Source organism: Lytechinus variegatus, chromosome 18 (genome assembly GCF_018143015.1).
Source record: "Lytechinus variegatus isolate NC3 chromosome 18, Lvar_3.0, whole genome shotgun sequence".
In the NCBI taxonomy this organism is placed as follows: domain Eukaryota; kingdom Metazoa; phylum Echinodermata; class Echinoidea; order Temnopleuroida; family Toxopneustidae; genus Lytechinus; species Lytechinus variegatus.
The window spans coordinates 609,595-622,561 of NC_054757.1; the positions used below are offsets into that span (position 1 = coordinate 609,595).

General features: G+C 35.1%; 1 protein-coding gene across 1 annotated transcript in view; it reads left to right on the top strand.

Annotated features, from left to right (window-relative positions):
* The window catches only part of LOC121431855 (STAM-binding protein-like A), a 28,367-nt gene extending 15,677 nt beyond the window's left edge, over positions 1-12,690 (top strand). Inside the window, exons 4-12 of the mRNA XM_041629622.1 lie at positions 1,757-1,832; positions 2,527-2,619; positions 3,512-3,751; positions 4,501-4,558; positions 6,106-6,271; positions 7,107-7,311; positions 7,825-7,962; positions 10,335-10,447; positions 12,197-12,690. Coding sequence (XP_041485556.1) covers positions 1,757-1,832; positions 2,527-2,619; positions 3,512-3,751; positions 4,501-4,558; positions 6,106-6,271; positions 7,107-7,311; positions 7,825-7,962; positions 10,335-10,447; positions 12,197-12,362 — 1,255 coding nt within the window. The 3' untranslated portion in view covers positions 12,363-12,690. The remainder of the gene's footprint in view (positions 1-1,756; positions 1,833-2,526; positions 2,620-3,511; positions 3,752-4,500; positions 4,559-6,105; positions 6,272-7,106; positions 7,312-7,824; positions 7,963-10,334; positions 10,448-12,196) is intronic.
* The last annotated feature ends 277 nt before the right edge of the window (positions 12,691-12,967 follow it).

A 12,967-nucleotide genomic window follows, 5' to 3' on the forward strand; every position in this document is an offset into this window, starting at 1 on the left:
TCATATTTTAAAGGATTTCTAATTAAGTAATACCACTAATGTTGGTATGTTGATTGGAATGTACAGTGTGTATAAAGTCTTTATTTTGCATAGCATCAGTTATTTGATATTTGGAGAGAAAATTTGAGAAGCCAAAATCATAGAAATGATTATAAAATTACATTACAAGAATAAGATAAATACTAGGTGTTCTGAGGTCATTTTATCTTTAGAATATTTTATCTCTTAAAATAAAATTAGTATACTGGGATGAAATTTTATCCTTTAATCTGCGATAAATTTTATTTTGCATATCTATAGATGTTAGGTGATAGAGCAGTGCCTGCTTAGACATATTCATCAAGTATCTAACCATTGCAATGTGGATGATGTACTTGCTTTGAAGAAAAATTTAAATAATCTTTAAATAGAGTGGGACTATTTTATCTCTGCGATGTTTATTTCACCAGTATAGTGAATTAGCTCCAAATGTTGAAATGAAAATGAAAGATAGGGAGAGAATTTTCAAACAAAGATAAAGAGAATGAGTAATAATCGCTAAAGGGTATTCATTTGTCTCGCAATCGACTTTGGCCAACAAGGAAATTTGTGATCACTCTCGCAAAAAGTGTTCACTAGCTTTCTAGGAAATTTGTGATCTCTCTTGCAAAAAGTGTTCACTAGCTTACAAGTTCATGAGCTTTCGAGTGCTGCTGCAACTTTTTATCAAGTGACGAAAATTATCTGATAACGTAGTCTATTTATACAAATCCCCAGGACTGTACGCACGAACGCGGGAACAATAGGTGGGCACTGATCCGTTGTGTGATCTGTCGGGCGTTTCACCAATTGGTGCGTCAATGTGCGGTGCGGCCGGTAATCCGTATATGCAAATAAGATGGGGGTATATGCAAATACGCCGAGGGTCGGCAATTTGCAAATGAGACAAAATTGGCGGGCTCGCTAGTTTTGCGGTCCCTCGCTCGGGGCTGGGAACGATCGGGTCGGCGTGCACTGCCAGGTAAGGGGGTATTGTGCTGTCAGATGGTTGCATCCAGAAGTCTACAATGTTGATCCTGCTGTCTCTGTTGAAGTTGTTAGGACAAAGATGTATACTAATAGCCTCCTTAATCCTGCGTGTATACCACCCTTATTGGCAATGCAATTGACGCACCGATTGGTGAAACGCCCGACTGATCACACAACGGATCAGTGCCCACCTATTGTTCCCGCGTTCGTGCGCACGGTCCTGGGGATTTGTATAAATAGACTACGTTATCAGATAATTTTCGTCACTTGATAAAGAGTTGCAGCGGCACTCAAAAGCTCATGAACTTGTAAGCTAGTGATCACTTTTTGCGAGAGTGATCACGAATTTCCTAGAAAGCTAGTGAACACTTTTTCGGAGAATGATCACGAATTTCCTTGTTGACCATAGTAGATTGCGAGACAAATGAATACCCTTTAGCGATTATTTCAATCCGCAATAATGAACCTATTTAGCAGAATGAATAATGATTGAAATCAATTAAAGAAATAAATAAAAGCAAGGTTATTGCCACTCACAGAGAGCATTTTCCTCTAAACAAGTTCTAACAAGCAAAAAGGAGAATATTAAAAATGAGTTTGGCACAGCAAAGCTTGCTTTCCCTAACCCCTCACCACCTCTGATACTTCCTGTCTCCAAGTCCAATTTCAGAATATGCAGTAATACATGTACAGTATCTCAGGTATTATTATTTAGTGATATTGACCCATTTTCTTCCTGTCCTTGCAGAATATTTGTAGAGAAGCTTCCAAAACATCCTCAATACAAATCGGCCAGACCGCAAGATATCAAATCTGCAAAGAAGGTAGGTAACTCACGACCAGAGTTAATTTAAAGAGAGTATATTCTCACACATACATGTGTATATATCATTGTAATTGGATATCAATGATACACATGGAGGTCAAAGGGATGGTTCACAAAGTTTTAAATTTGACTTAAAATTCACATTTAAATTCCATTTTTTTTCATTGATTTAGATCGTGCTCAGAGGACGAGCACTACTGTATCATCATCAATGAGGCTATGCATTATATACCATGTGCTCCATGGCATGTCAGCATGACTCCTTAAGTCATATTCTTTGCAAAACACCCTCCCTAGTGGCTCTCCCTGCATATACAGTGTGTCCCTCAATAAAAGGATATATTCTCAGTTATTTGTCAATAAATACAAATAATTCATCATACCTTCATTTCAGCATCATGAAGTTCACTCTTTCCTCTTTTTTTTCGTAAAATTTACATATTAATGAGCAAGATGAGTTTGAAATTTCTATGTCATGATCAAGTTGGGCAAAGAACTCTGTCAAAGTTTATAGGCTATCATGATCCTACACAAGAGTAGGATGGCTCATACAAATTCTCTTGTGTTATTTGTTAACATTCACTGAATCTGCAAGGAGATTGGATATAGATTCAGACATTATCTTGTGCATGAATCATTGTTTTCTAACAATATCGTATTAAACAAACAGTTACCTGAATATTCATCCTTAGAATCTAAAGGCAGCTTTCCCCAATGCAGAGGAGACCAAGAAGAAATTGAGAGAGAAATATGCAGAGGAATACAAGATATGGCAAGTTCACGAGGTATGGCCAGATATATTTCTGTTTCTCCATTTCTTTATGAAACATTCAGACTTTGAGCCACAAGGTCTTGGGTTTAAGTCCTACCAAACGCTCACATCCAATTTATATTTGCCACTCTATACCCAGGTGTAGTTAATGGATACCTGGTAGGAAGAAATTCCTTGAATGCTTGAGTGCCTTGTCAGGGTAGCCATGCTGAATCTGGTGTAGTAATATGCAGTGTTTAGAACAGTGTAATAAGCACTTTATAAATCTTGCATATTACTATTTTCAAATATTTGATATTGGGTAATTCCATTAAGTACTTTATATAGATCTGACCCCTATATGTGACAATTTTATGAGTCAATGCCACTCTCTGCATTCATCAGATAACGCAGCCCCCAAGAGCTTAAAAAACATTTTGCCTGTTATTGTTACCTCAATATTGATCTTAAAATGACTCTCAACATTTCCTGTCACCACTCTATGTAATGTGTAATGTTTTTTAGTGCTTCGCTCACTGACATTTTACTTTAAAGTCTCATGCATCTTTTAAACCATTTTTATCACTACCACCATCATCAGCATGATGATCATTATCACCACATCACCATCGTCATCATCACCATTATCATCATCTTCATCATCATCATTGTCGTCGTCATTATCGTCATCACTATCATAATCATCATGACCAACATCACCACCATCATCATCTCCATCATCATCTTCATCATCATCATCAAAGTTTTTTAGTTAATGGTGATAACTTTACAGCTTGATTAGACTATGTCTTTTAACACTTTTCTAGTACCAATAATGATAGTAATAATTGAATAACTTACAAATTGTTAAATCTACTTTGTTGGATGCTGAAGGTGCATAGCGTGAACTATTTGTTTTTCTATAGGAGGAGAGGAGAGTTGAAGAGGCAAGACGGGAGATGGAGGAAGCCCTTAGACTGGAGGAAGAACGAGCGAAGAGAGAGCAAGAGGATGCTGCAAGGTTGGAAGAACAGAGGAGACAGCTGGAGGAACTGGAGAGAAACACCATCAATCAACAACAGAGGGACTTAGATGATCAGAAGGCTGCCCTCCTGCAGGCCAAGGCAAGACAGGAAGCTATGGAGAGAGAGATCGAAGAGAGAAAGGTAAATATTGAAGTAGACATATGAAGACAATCACAAAAACTGAGATTTTCACATCAATAGAAAGATTTCAACCCCTAGAATAACACCTAACTCCATCCAAATAACAAAACAAAAAGAAAATAACAAATTTAACCAACGAAATGCTGCCCAAATCTGAGAGCTGGAAACTCAATTTCAATCACAGAGAAAAGGCCTATTCACATGACTTCACATAATGGCATTGTGTTTCTTAATAGCCATCATTAAGAGCACCAACCATCCTGACTTTGTAGGAAAGAATATAAATAGTCATCATTAAGAGCATTGATATTATTTTAGATAGTTTTACTGTACATTTCTTTTGAAAATTCATTTCTTTCCTATTTTTAAGCAAAATCATCCATATTTTGCAAGCAGAAGGTTGGGATATCTATATTTCTTGTTATAACAACACCTAAGATTAAAATAATAAATTGTCTAGCCTCTCCAATCATCTGAGCATTTCATTCTGACCCCTGTTGAATAAACTTCATGACAAATACTGAAATTCTAGGACTTGCATTTATTTGCACTTGACCAATGGGATAGCAGGATATAAGAAAGCATTGACCTCCAATTGATTTTTTTAAGCAGGACCTTGTAACCTATGTTATATATTAAGACTAAATGGTATCCTTAATGTTTTTCAAATCATCACTAAGATGTTGCTTCTTGTTTCTCCTTGTCTGGAATATTAATGGTTTTACATATTTTTTTTTTATAATTTACAGAAAGCAGATGCATTAAGAGAACAAGAAAGACAAGCAGAGGCAAACAGGAGATTAGCAGGTAAGATGAATATTTGTGAGACATAGGCACCATGTTTCTGACTGCAGTAGTAATAAGAATTTCAACTTCAGGTTAAGTTTTGTAATTTGATCATGATATTGAAATGATAAGGTCCCATTTCATGGAATTTAGACATAGGGTAATTTGGACCCGGTTGTGTAAAAGTTGCTTTTATAGTAACTTTGCCATACAATGATATCTTCTGTTGAGTCCTTCCTTTTCATTGGCTATTGATCATAGTTGCCATGGTAGTTTCATTTGGATGGCAAAGTTGTGATAATAATTACCTTAAAGGAAAGTTCACCTTGATGAAAAGAAAAGTTAGTTGTAAAAGTACCAGAAAAAATAGTAAAAAAATTTGGTGAAGGTTTTAAGAAAGTCCACCAAAGATGAAAAAAATTATTACTTACCATAATCTTCAGCCATTAGTCAACATATATGGTTAGATGAACTTATGATGAATCAAACTTTCATTGTGATTAAGTGCAAACTAATGAGTAGACAAAGCAAAGATTAGACCATTTGGGAATTAGAATGAATAATAACTAGACTAAAATAAAGTGTAGTGTAGACTAAATTGACAGTAGACCAAATACGGCCAGTCCATGTAGTATTAGACCACATTGATAATAGACCAAATACGGCCAGTCCATGTAATATTAGACCACATTGATAATAGACCAAATACGTCCAGTCCATGTAGTATTAGACCACATTGATAGTAGACCAAATACGGCCAGTCCATGTAGTATTAGACCACATTGATAATAGACCAAATACGGCCAGTCCATGTAGTATTAGACCACATTGACAGTAGACCAAATACGGCCAGTCCATGTAGTATTAGACCACATTGATAATAGACCAAATACGGCCAGTCCATGTAGTATTAGACCACATTGATAGTAGACCAAATACGGCCAGTCCATGTAGTATTAGACCACATTGATAATAGACCAAATACGGCCAGTCCATGTAGTATTAGACCACATTGATAGTAGACCAAATACGGCCAGTCCATGTAGTATTAGACCACATTGATAGTAGACCAAATACAGCCAGTCCATGTAGTATTAGACCACATTGATAGTAGACCAAATACGGCCAGTCCATGTAGTATTAGACCACATTGACAGTAGACCAAATACGGCCAGTCCATGTAATATTAGACCACATTGATAGTAGACCAAATACGGCCAGTCCATGTAGTATTAGACCACATTGATAGTAGACCAAATACGGCCAGTCCATGTAGTATTAGACCACATTGATAGTAGACCAAATACGGCCAGTCCATGTAGTATTAGACCACATTGATAGTAGACCAAATACAGCCAGTCCATGTAGTATTAGACCACATTGATAGTAGACCAAATACGGCCAGTCCATGTAGTATTAGAACACATTGATAATAGACCAAATACGGCCAGTCCATGTAGTATTAGACCACATTGATAATAGACCAAATGGGGCTAATCCATGTGATATTAGACTATCTGAGAAGTATACCAAGTGAGTATAAACCTTTGTTGTATGTCTTCATGCAGGGAGTGTAGCCACACCTCTGGTAGCAGGCGGTGCAGCAGGCATGGCTGTAGGGGTAGGGGCAGGGGGTGCGCTACCCCCTCCTCCTAGTTATGATGCCGTTTCACAGGGGTACGGAATCCGATCTCAAGCTTTGCCTTCTTCACCAACCCAGCCTACTGCCCCAAGGTATTGGTGCTTTCCAATTATTACATATTCAGGAAAAGGTGCTCAAAGATAAACTGGTACTGCTAACAACAGAAAATAAAATGTTCATAGAATTGAACAAAACTTTGCTCATGATTATAAAGACTATAGATAAATGATATCTGCCAAACAATGTTACAGGATGATGTATATTTACAGAGTTACGTGTTAATGAAGATCAGAAAAATTACTAAAATATGCCTGTCTGTAAATGATGTGGTCCACCTCATGTTGTTTCTATTATTAGCTTCACCAGAAAAAGCATGTAACAAAATGAATATGATTTTAAGCAAGCCTGAATTATTGCAATCAAACTTTGTTTTTCTAAATAAGCATTCTGGCATTTGGTAACACTTAAGGATTCAAACCATTTACTATGGAAATTAGATTTCTATACCAGAACTTGAAGTTAGTTTAATCACATATAATCCCATATTTATGGGGAAATGCATCTAATTGTTTCACTGAAATAATACAAACCTTTCAGTTGGCAGAATTTTGTTATACCTTATCCAGTTTTTATTGTTTTGTTTGTCCTATTATACTCTATCTGTTTGGAATGCATAATTTTCAGGCTAGAGTACCCTAAAACCTTTTATAGAATATTCATTTTATCATGGCATGCATGTTTCTTAGTGAAGTAGTGGCTGTATTAAAATATTTCTTTGCCACATGTGCTTGACTACGCAGATTGTTGACTGGTCACTCAAAGTTTATAGGACAACCAAGCCAGGCCAGATGGTGGGTGTCACCTCAACTAATTCAAATCTACATGGTTTCAGAGATCTTTTTATTCTGTTTTTCTTTTTTCATCTAGACCGATGCCAACTGTTGACCGGTCACTTAAGGTTGACAGGACAACCAAGCCAGGCCAGATGTTAGGAATTGCCTCTAGTACCACCAATCTACATGGTTTTAGAGATCTTTTTATTCCCTCTGATACCATGGAGAGATTCTTAGCTCTGGCTCTTCATAATACACAGAGGAACCTGGAAACATGTGGCATTCTAGCAGGCAAACTTGTAAGTAATTGTTACTGTTATTATCATTACCATTGTTTTTATCTTTTTCATTGTTGTTATTGTGTTGTAAGTTTAGAAATATAATAGGTTTACTAATTAATTTAATAATGTGTTTCAGCAATTGATTGGTAATTTTATGGTTCCACCCACTGTAGACATAATGTTTTGGGGTAATCCTTCCATCCCACTTTTGTTCGTGCAAATAACTAAAGAATGGATCAACTTCAAACTTGATCCAAGTATACATATGGGAAAAACAATGCTTTGATTAGACTGGGGATATAAAGGTCAATGGTTAATGTCACAATGGTCATTGTATCCCTGAAAATATCTAGGATCTGTTCTAGAGCTTAATAGGTATTGAATTAAACTTAATTGGTTTTTTAAACTAGATTTCATTGACTGTGCAATCTTTTCTCCAAAACAGTATAATTTATTACTTTGTAAGTAAGCACCAAAATATTTAAAAACTTGATAAGAGACCAATGCTTTCCCTTCCCTTTCTTGATTTAGGCACGAGATGCCTTCACAATCACTCACATCATTGTTCCGAAGCAGACGTCGACCTCTGATTCATGCACAGCCCTTAACGAGGAAGATATCTTTGATGTTGTTGACAACAATGATCTGATAACACTAGGCTGGATTCATGTAAGTTGAATATCAATTTAAATTTTTTTGTAAGACTTCAAAAATCAGTGAACATATTTTCCTACCTAAAGTGGACATGGAATGTTCAGGTCACATATCTTTTTATGCAATGTACATCACAAGAGGGCAGGACTGATACACCCCTATACTATTCCTACTCTATACATGATTAATTTCTAGGCAGCAATTTACTTAAGCTTCTGAGATATGTGGGGATTTTCAAGGCGATGCATATTTTTTATTAAATGCGCAAGTCCCTTTGGAAACGTGTAGTGTTGCAAAGCTAGCAACAGCTGCGTGCACTTAACATGCGCACGCGTGGTCAGTCAACTATCATATCTACAATGCATTGACTTTGCATGTGAAAAGATTGATACAACATTTTGCTGATCGTGCGTGTTGAAATGAGTTCAGGGTAGTTGTATCCTCTATGGTGTTTTTGTACAGGAAAAATCTAATCTACTCAAACTAAAATTACAAGCATGTAGCTCTGCTCTGACTTTTGGTTTTGTGTTAATATGAAGATACCACTGTCATGCAATTGACTTGGTATTTCCTACCATATTTTTTTCTAGCAATGAAAATCTTGTTCATAAGGTTCATTAAGTAGTTTCTATTGTCCAAATGAATAAATAAGTGGAAATTAATATTTTTACATGGTATTGAACATACATGACATATAGAAAATGAGCATATTTACTGAAAGTCAAACACCGGCATATAGACAATTATGATATATAAGAATAAACACATGCATAGTATTTGGAGCATTTGGTGTAATTAAATTGACATTGAAAGTAAGATTGAAATTGAAATGGAAATTGGAACTGAAACTAATATTGGAAATTGAAATTAAATTAGAATTATTAAAATCAGTACTATAAATCTTCACAGCATCAATAGTGCATTGTTATTGTTATCAAAATTACATATTATTTTTATTGTCAATATTTTTGTTGTTTTAAAGAATTAACATTATTTAGCCGTATAATTGTCTTACATTTCTCATAATAAAAATAGTCTGTACATTTCTATAACAGGGCTTTACATCGTAAATAGAGTCATTAATTATTCAAAAGCTATTACTTTATTGTAATGTGTATATATACCATTACCCCCTGACTACTGTTTACCTTCTTTGAACATCATCTGCACCAACTGCGCAACAAAATAAAATTGTGTCATTATTCTTATATACCTTCCTCATGCAGCATTCGGATTGAGCTTGTCACAAATGAGTTTAAGAACCTATTTGTTCGACATCATGCTGATCGTATTCTATTAACAGACCTCATCCTTTTTGTAGTTAACATTCAATGGGTGATCATTATTGATTAGTTTATCTTTTTTCTTTTTCCATTATTCTATTTAGACATATATCAATGAGGCCATGACCTGTCTGCTTGTCTGATCATTCTGCTTAGTATATTCAGATCTTTCTTACAACAGCTTGTGTACCAAGCCATACAATCAAATATGATGATGCTTTCAATAAGTGATCTGTAGAATAAAACCATAATGGTGTGGTCAACACAGAATGACTTCAATTTTCTCATGAAATACATCTGTTGCATTGCCTTCTTGTGAATCAAATCAATTCACTCATCTCCCTACTTTAGACCATCGTCTATTATGGTACTTAGGTATTTGAACTTATGAACTATTTCAAAATAGCCTCATTGTAAGGCTTAGGACAACAGTGTGGAAATTATAATAAAGTTGAAGTTGATTTTCTCTGAAATTGGTTTGCAAGTCTGTTGTATGTATGATATGATGGCTCAGATGACCGTCGATGAATATGTATAACTAGATAGCATGGTAAACAGAATCATAGACCCTATATCATGAATCCATATGAGCACGTATTATCATCCAGCATCATCCATACTGAATGTGGCCAGCCATCCCAAAAACTGACAAAAAGCCACCCAAAATAAATTTTGAGATTTTAATTCTGTTTGAAAAAGCACATCATTAGCTTTGAAATGACATATGATTTGTCAATACTGATCAACAATGACCCACTGAAATACTTGATTGAATGCAGAAGAAAGTGACAGCTTCAGAAAATAAAGAGAAAGCATTAAATGTGTGCATTGTGCTATTTCAATGAAACTTCCAAGCCATCTACAAAAACTTGTGTCAAAGAAACTCTTGTATCTTCTTTTCTAATCAACTTTACAACTTGAAAATTTTTACAGTATGCAGAAGATATACTCATCCAAACAAGCTTTTTTTGGATTTTTAAGAAGAATTTTACTATTCTGTCTAAAATAGAGAACCTCCCTGGCAACTTATCGGTGGTTTTGGGGTGGCTGGTCACAATGAGGCATTAGTCTTTATGAAAAGCCATATTCTTTATTTTTTTTCAGACACACCCATCCCAGACTGCGTTTATGTCTAGTATAGATCTTCATACACACTGTCCATATCAGATCATGATGCCAGAAGCCATCGCCATCGTCTGTGCACCAAAACACCAACAGTAAGTCTTTCTTTCATCAGAATTCTTTTGTGGTTTGTCTCGTCATTCCACCCCTCCCACTTTAGCAGTATTCCTGATTTTACATGCATACAACTGTTCTTATCAAATAAAGAATATTTCTATTTGGGGGGATTGGAAAATTTGCCATTTTAAATGACATATTCCTATTTGTTTGACAGAGTTTTTGAAATATTGAATAGGAAATTTAACAATTTTTAAAAACTTTTTTTGTTTGAAATTTCTAAGTACTTTGTTCCTATCTCTTTACTCTCAGGGTATAATGCTCCTGATCAAAATTAAAAATGACTTTGTTTTGGTGTAAAACCATTTTTCAAGCATAGAATGAATAATCCTAAAAATTTCATCATGTAATTATTTTTTGTAGTTTCCTGATATACAATCACTTGATTTGTAAAATAAATGTTCAGGGAGCCTTTTGAAAAAATAATAATAACAAAAAAAACTTTACAGAGAGAGGGTGATCCATTTTTTCAAATGTAATTTTTTTTCAAAAAGAATCAATGCTGTAGATGAAATAGAGATTCATTGGTCTCTTTGCTTTAGGAGATGAAATGTTAATTGATACTATAATATTGTTCACATGATTGAATCATTACTAAGTTTTATACAGGCTTTAAATTTTTTTGGGTGAATCAACTTCATTTCACGGAGTACAGGAGGGGGGTATCATCACTGAAAAAATATGTTTCATAGGGGTCCCAAACTCATCAGTTCTTTGCTATTGTGTCTTGTACTATTATTGTGTTTGATGATTTAATCTGTGTTGAATTAATTATACTATACTCCTAATGCTACAATACTACTAAACATATGATTTTTATGAATATTTGATTGATAAAGTTAAAATGCTTCTCATGACTCAGCCATTCATCTGAAGATGTTTTTGATCAGAAAACATTGGAAAGAAACTGTAAGTTCCACTACGTCTTGTCTGTGGAGTATGATTATCTTGTTTCTATCATATTGGCTTCCAGTACGTCAGCGAATCAAATTCAAAATAATGCTCCTAACATATAAGATACTACATGACATGGCCCCCACCTATCTCAGTGAACTCCTTAAATTAAAATCACCCACCCAGTCTTACAGGCTTCGTAGTTCCCATGACACAATGCTCCTCAGTCTCCCACCATGTAAAACAAAGATCACACTAGGTGACCTTGCCTTTATCAGTGCTGCACCCAAACTCTGGAATAGTCTCCCTTCCTCAATAAGAAATGCATCCTCTGTCAACTTATTTAAAACCAAACTGAAATCCCACCTCTTTCAAGATAGTTTTTAAAAAAGAAGTCACTTTTTCATGTTTTTGGTTATGTATTTTGTAGAAATAATCTTACTTATTTTCTTCGATTAATTTAGCGAACTTAATTTTACTTTTAAAATTTTTGCGTATCCTGTTAATTTTTGTTTATCTGTTATGTATTGTAATGCGCAGTTGAGTATATCCAAATAGAAATTGCGCAATATAAATTTACAATTATTATTATTATTATTATTAGAAATGTATACAAATTATGAACTCTCATTATGCTGCACTTATTCAAGAAGAGGTGAAAGGGTACTTGGTAGGATTCAATGTGCAGTTGAGTACCAGAATATATATAGAAGTTAGGCAATATAAATGTTCAAGTATTATTATTATTGAAAGACTTGTCAGAACCATTAGACCACTAAAAGACGATTCTCTATAAATACTTCTGATTATTATGTGTTTTTTGTTGTTCACAGAACGGGTTTCTTTTCCCTGACCCCAGACTATGGTATCAGTTTCATTGCCAATTGTAAGCAGAAAGGGTTTCATCCGCACCCCTCACAACCCCCTATCTATGAAGAAGGAGCCCACTGCAAGATCCGGAACGACGTCCCATCGATAAAAATAGTAGATCTACGGTGAAGACAGGAGGGTATATTCATGACATGTTTCATCAACATTTTTGCCCTCTGACTTATTTAGTCAGCACTGACAATTTCAGTAAAATCTGTTGTTTTGAATTGTCGGGAAGCACCGATTGTTGCTATGGTTACTGTCGGGGAATGATGACTTGTCAGTGTTGACAAATTTCATTAAATAGTGCAGAACTCCCTATTGCTTCCTTATTGGGAAATCAAGAGCTACCATGAAATAAGAAGCTGTTGAAGATATGTAATCTCCACATTTTGATCACATCACTAGTAATAATGTTTTGTTTTTTATAAAGTCTTATACAGGTAACGAGAGTAATGTTGTTAAAAACAATTGAAAATCTCAACTTTTAGCCTCACATGTTATATACATGTATGCATGTCTCTGTCACCCAGGTTCTGTTGAGATGTTATATAGGGAGATTTCCATGAATATAAATTCACATTAAGATATCTTTGACAATGATTACCATGGACTATGCATTAATTTAACGTGGGAATCTACCCATATGAACCAAACGAATCATTTCAGTGAGGACCATCATTGCATTCATATGGTGAGTTCATGCAAATTCAGTGTTACATTTAAGAGGTAGT